General features: G+C 60.0%; 1 protein-coding gene across 2 annotated transcripts in view; it reads left to right on the top strand.

The window, feature by feature from the left end:
* Positions 1-6000, top strand: part of POLE (DNA polymerase epsilon, catalytic subunit) — a 153857-nt gene that overhangs the window by 71950 nt on the left and 75907 nt on the right. For both annotated transcript variants that reach the window (XR_015061403.1, XM_085893868.1), the window contains exons 16-18: positions 1369-1476; positions 2194-2322; positions 5818-5920. Coding sequence is in view for 1 of the 2 variants with exons in the window: in XM_085893868.1 (XP_085749994.1) it covers positions 1369-1476; positions 2194-2322; positions 5818-5920 (340 nt within the window). In the remaining variant the exon portion in view is untranslated. The remainder of the gene's footprint in view (positions 1-1368; positions 1477-2193; positions 2323-5817; positions 5921-6000) is intronic.

Raw genomic sequence — 6000 nt, 5'->3', positions numbered from 1 at the left:
GGTGTGCGGTAGGAATGACGGACCGGTTTAAGGTAAAAGTGGGATTGCACCAAGGATCGACTCTGAGCCCTTTCCTGTTTGCAATGGTGATGGACAGGTTGACGGACGAGATCAGACTGGAGTCCCCATGGACTATGATGTTCGCGGATGACATCATGATCTGTAGGGAGCAGGCTGAGTCGAGCCTCGAGAGGTGGAGGTACGCACTGGAGAGAAGGGGAATGATAGTCAGTCGGAGTAAGACGGAGTACATGTGCGTAAATCAGAGGGAGGGTGGTGGTATGGTGCGGTTGCAAGGAGTTGAGGTGGGGAAGGTGGATGGGTTTAAATACTTGGGATCAACTGTCCAAAGTAACGGAGAGTGTGGGAGAGAAGTGAAAAATAGAGTGCAGGCAGGATGGAGTGGGTGGAGAAGAGTTGCAGGAGAGATTTGTGACAGAAAGGTAGCTGCAAGAGTGAAGGGGAAAGTATATAAGACGGTAGTGAGACCAGCTATGTTGTATGGTTTGGAGGTGGTGGCACTAACAAAAAGACAGGAAGTGGAGTTGGAGTTGGCAGAGTTAAAGATGCTGCGATTCTCGTTGGGAGTGATGAGGATGGACAGGATAAGGAATGAGTATATTAGAGGGACAGCGCAGGTAGGACGGTTTGGAGACAAAGTGAGAGAGGCGAGATTGAGATGGTTTGGACATGTGCTCAGGAGGGAAGCGGAGTATATCGGGAGAAGGATGTTGAAGATGGAGCTGCCAGGCAGGAGGAGAAGAGGAAGGCCAAAGAAGAGGTTCATGGATACGGTGAGGGTGGACATGCGGGTGGTTGGAGTGTCAATGGAAGATGTGGAGGATAGAGCAAAATGGAGACGGTTGATCCGCTGTGGCGACCCCTCACGGGAGCGAGCCGAAAGAAGCAGAAGATATATATATATATATATATATATATATATATATATATATATATATATATATATATATATATATGTATATGTATATGTGTATATGTATATGTATATGTATATATGTATATGTATATATGTATATGTGTATATGTATATGTGTATATGTATGTGTGTATATGTGTATATGTGTATATGTGTATATATGTATATGTATATGTGTATATGTGTATATGTATATGTATATGTATATGTGTATATGTATGTGTATATGTATATATATATATATATATATATATATATATATATATGTATGTGTATGTGTATATGTATATGTATATGTATATATATATATATATATATATATATATATATGGTGGGATTTGTTACAGGTGATCTGTGTGTTTGTTTTTCATGTCTAGAAATGTAAAGTTCATATGTAACCTTCATGTTTTGTCCTCCACCTCTGTGTACAGAATCCCTCTGCGTTTGGTTTTCTGATTGGTAAAGTGAGGCAGACAGTGCGGCATGCAATGGAGGAGGAAGAGAAGATCCCTTTGGACGAGGTTATTAACTTTGATGAGGCAAGTGTCGATTGTCGTTGGCAAGTCTCCGTCACCTCCCTCTCTATGTCTGTTGTCTCGTGCCCCTTCTTCCATTTTTTTTCAAAAGTGCTGCCCATCATTACCTCAGGCTTTCTCCCATGTGCATACCCATCCCTGCTCTCTTCTCTCACTGACCCATCCCCAACCCCCTTCCTCTTTCCTTTCTGCCAAGCCTCCACTCGTGTGCCTTTGTCCTTGTCTCACCTTTGATCATCCGTCTGTGAACCTGCTTCCCTCTTGTTTATCTCCTCCAAAGAGCCTTGATTTCTGTATACAAAAAATATAAAACCTCATGCCAACTTTTTGTGGATTCTTTTTGTGATGAATGGAGACATGCTCAAGAGTGGTTGGCAATGATGGAAGTGGTTCAGTGGAGCTTCTGTTACATGTGGGACATGTATCAGTTAATCGTACTTCACTCGTATCCCTTTGCCATTGCTGAATCACATTACATTTGTGACATACATTTAATTATATTTCAATACATCAGCAAGAATTGGTACAGCTCCTTAACCAAAACATTGTGTCATTGAAATTCCATCTTTCCTGTTTAGTCGTGTTCATTATTTTTCAATTCTAATGATGCACAGCAATTGGTGATTGTTCAAAATAATTGTTCCGTTCACGACAGCATCTTTGTTTTACGAGGATTGTATTCTTATGAATGTTGCTCATACATTCTCTACTTTGCCATAGGTGTGTGAAGATATTTGTATCAAACTGAAAGCCCTGCAGGAGCTTCCAAGTCGAATTGAGTGTCCTCTCATCTACCATCTAGATGTTGGTGCCATGTACCCAAACATCATACTCACAAATCGCTTGCAGGTTATCATTACCTCCACAGCTGACAACCATCATTTGCATCCTGCTTTGTTGATATTGATATTTAGTCGACTCCTTTCTGGACCCCCCGCCACCTGCTGACCCCCACGCCACCTGCTGACCCCCACGCCACCTGCTGACCCCCACGCCACCTGCTGACCCCCACGCCACCTGCTGACCCCCACGCCACCTGCTGACCCCCACGCCACCTGCTGACCCCCACGCCACCTGCTGACCCCCACGCCACCTGCTGACCCCCACGCCACCTGCTGACCCCCACGCCACCTGCTGACCCCCACGCCACCTGCTGACCCCCACGCCACCTGCTGACCCCCACGCCTCCTGCTGACCCCCACGCCTCTTTCCGGCCCTCCGGCGCCTCTTTCCGGCCCCCCGGCGCCTCTTTCCGGCCCCCCGGCGCCTCTTTCCGGCCCCCGGCGCCTCTTTCCGGCCCCCCGGCGCCTCTTTCCGGCCCCCGGCGCCTCTTTCCGGCCCCCGGCGCCTCTTTCCGGCCCCCGGCGCCTCTTTCCGGCCCCCCGGCGCCTCTTTCCGGCCCCCCGGCGCCTCTTTCCGGCCCCCCGGCGCCTCTTTCCGGCCCCCGGCGCCTCTTTCCGGCCCCCGGCGCCTCTTTCCGGCCCCCGGCGCCTCTTTCCGGCCCCCCGGCGCCTCTTTCCGGCCCCCCGGCGCCTCTTTCCGGCCCCCCGGCGCCTCTTTCCGGCCCCCGGCGCCTCTTTCCGGCCCCCCGGCGCCTCTTTCCGGCCCCCCGGCGCCTCTTTCCGGCCCCCGGCGCCTCTTTCCGGCCCCCCGGCGCCTCTTTCCGGCCCCCCGGCGCCTCTTTCCGGCCCCCGGCGCCTCTTTCCGGCCCCCCGGCGCCTCTTTCCGGCCCCCCGGCGCCTCTTTCCGGCCCCCCGGCGCCTCTTTCCGGCACCCCGGCGCCTCTTTCCGGCCCCCGGCGCCTCCTTCCGGCCCCCCGGCGCGCCCTCCCGGCCCCCCGGCGCCTCTTTCCGGCCCCCGGCGCCTCTTTCCGGCCCCCCGGCGCCTCTTTCCGGCCCCCGGCGCCTCTTTCCGGCCCCCGGCGCCTCTCTCCCGCCCCCCGGCGCCTCCTTCCCCCCCCCCGGCTCCTCCTTCCGGCCCCCCGGCGCCTCTTTCCGGCCCCCGGCGCCTCTTTCCGGCCCCCCGGCGCCTCTTTCCGGCCCCCCGGCGCCTCTTTCCGGCCCCCCGGCGCCTCTTTCCGGCCCCCCGGCGCCTCTTTCCGGCCCCCCGGCGCCTCTTTCCGGCCCCCGGCGCCTCTTTCCGGCCCCCGGCGCCTCTTTCCGGCCCCCGGCGCCTCTTTCCGGCCCCCCGGCGCCTCTTTCCGGCCCCCGGCGCCTCTTTCCGGCCCCCCGGCGCCTCTTTCCGGCCCCCGGCGCCTCTTTCCGGCCCCCGGCGCCTCTTTCCGGCCCCCGGCGCCTCTTTCCGCCCCCCCGCCGCCTCTTTCCGGCCCCCCGGCGCCTCTTTCCGGCCCCCGGCGCCTCTTTCCGGCCCCCCGGCGCCTCTTTCCGGCCCCCGGCGCCTCTTTCCGGCCCCCGGCGCCTCTTTCCGGCCCCCCGGCGCCTCTTTCCGGCCCCCCGGCGCCTCTTTCCGGCCCCCCGGCGCCTCTTTCCGGCCCCCGGCGCCTCTTTCCGGCCCCCGGCGCCTCTTTCCGGCCCCCGGCGCCTCTTTCCGGCCCCCCGGCGCCTCTTTCCGGCCCCCCGGCGCCTCTTTCCGGCCCCCGGCGCCTCTTTCCGGCCCCCCGGCGCCTCTTTCCGGCCCTCCGGCGCCTCTTTCCGGCCCCCCGGCGCCTCTTTCCGGCCCCCCGGCGCCTCTTTCCGGCCCCCCGGCGCCTCTTTCCCGCCCCCGGCGCCTCTTTCCGGCCCCCGGCGCCTCTTTCCGGCCCCCCGGCGCCTCTTTCCGGCCCCCCGGCGCCTCTTTCCGGCCCCCGGCGCCTCTTTCCGGCCCCCCGGCGCCTCTTTCCGGCCCCCGGCGCCTCTTTCCGGCCCCCCGGCGCCTCTTTCCGGCCCTCCGGCGCCTCTTTCCGGCCCCCCGGCGCCTCTTTCCGGCCCCCCGGCGCCTCTTTCCGGCCCCCCGGCGCCTCTTTCCGGCCCCCGGCGCCTCTTTCCGGCCCCCGGCGCCTCTTTCCGGCCCCCCGGCGCCTCTTTCCGGCCCCCGGCGCCTCTTTCCGGCCCCCCGGCGCCTCTTTCCGGCCCCCGGCGCCTCTTTCCGGCCCCCGGCGCCTCTTTCCGGCCCCCGGCGCCTCTTTCCGGCCCCCGCCGCCTGTTTCCCGCCCCCCGGCGCCTCTTTCCGGCCCCCGGCGCCTCTTTCCGGCCCCCCGGCGCCTCTTTCCGGCCCCCCGGCGCCTCTTTCCGGCCCCCGGCGCCTCTTTCCGGCCCCCCGGCGCCTCTTTCCGGCCCCCCGGCGCCTCTTTCCGGCCCCCCGGCGCCTCTTCCGGCCCCCGGCGCCTCTTTCCGGCCCCCCGGCGCCTCTTTCCGGCCCCCCGGCGCCTCTTTCCGGCCCCCCGGCGCCTCTTTCCAACCCCCGGCCCCTCTTTCCAACCCCCGGCCCCTCTTTCCAACCCCCGGCCCCTCCTTCCGGGTTCTCGACGCCTCCTTCTGGCCCCTCCCCCGACTCCTCTTTCCGCCCCCCCCCGACGCATCCCAAAATTCCTCATTTGCGCGTTCTCGTCAAAAAAGCCTCCTTCACGCCCACTCGTCTCAAAAGCCTCCTTCGCGGCCCTCATCTCAAAAGCCTCCTTCATGCCTGCTCTTCTCAAAAGCTTCCTTCGCGCCCCTCGTCTCAAAATCCTCCTTCGCGCCCCCTCGTCTCTAAAGCCTCCTTCGCGCCCCTCGTCTCTAAAGCCTCCTTCGCGCCCCTCGTCTCTAAAGCCTCCTTCGCGCCCCTCGTCTCTAAAGCCTCCTTCGTGCCCCTCGTCTCTAAAGCCTCCTTCGTGCCCCTCGTCTCTAAAGCCTCCTTCGCGCCCCTCGTCTCTAAAGCCTCCTTCGCGCCCTCGTCTCTAAAGCCTCCTTCGCCCCCCCTCGTCTCTAAAGCCTCCTTCACGCCCCTCGTCTCTAAAGCCTCCTTTGCGCCCCCCTCGTCTCTAAAGCCTCCTTCGCACCCTCTCGTCTCAAAACCCCCCTTCCCCCCCCCCCCCCACCCCTTCTCCTCATCTCCTCATCTCAAATGCTGCCTTTGGGTCCACTCTTAATGTCATCCCAAATGCCTCCTTCAGGTCCTCTCCATCCTCATCCCAAATTCCTCCTTTGAATCCCCCTCCTCCCATCCCCCTTCCTCCTTTGGGCCCTCCAACCTCCCACGCCTCCCTCAAGTCCTTACCCTGTCAACCCTCCCCCCTTCCCCTGCAAACCCCTCCATTAGCCTTCCTAGCTCAGCTTCTTTGCCGCTTTTTAATTGATTGACCCAATCTTGCCTTCTTTTCTTTCTGCAAATTGGTTGATTTTTCTTCGTTGCATCCTTAATCTGCAGCCATCAGCAATGGTCGAGGAAGCGACATGTGCTGCATGCAGCTTTAACCGCCCTGGTGCAATGTGCCAGCGCTCCATGATGTGGAAATGGAGAGGAAACTTTTGTAAGACCAATATCTTTCTACTGCCTCCTTTGTAAGGTTGATAAATAAAATGCAAGCATTGAGTACACCATTTCTGGCAC

The sequence above is a fragment of the Eptatretus burgeri genome, chromosome 9, assembly GCF_056783735.1.
Source record: "Eptatretus burgeri isolate ZD-2024b chromosome 9, Ebu_testis_v1, whole genome shotgun sequence".
In the NCBI taxonomy this organism is placed as follows: Eukaryota; Metazoa; Chordata; class Myxini; order Myxiniformes; family Myxinidae; genus Eptatretus; species Eptatretus burgeri.
This window is presented reverse-complemented; position numbering and strand designations above follow the sequence as displayed.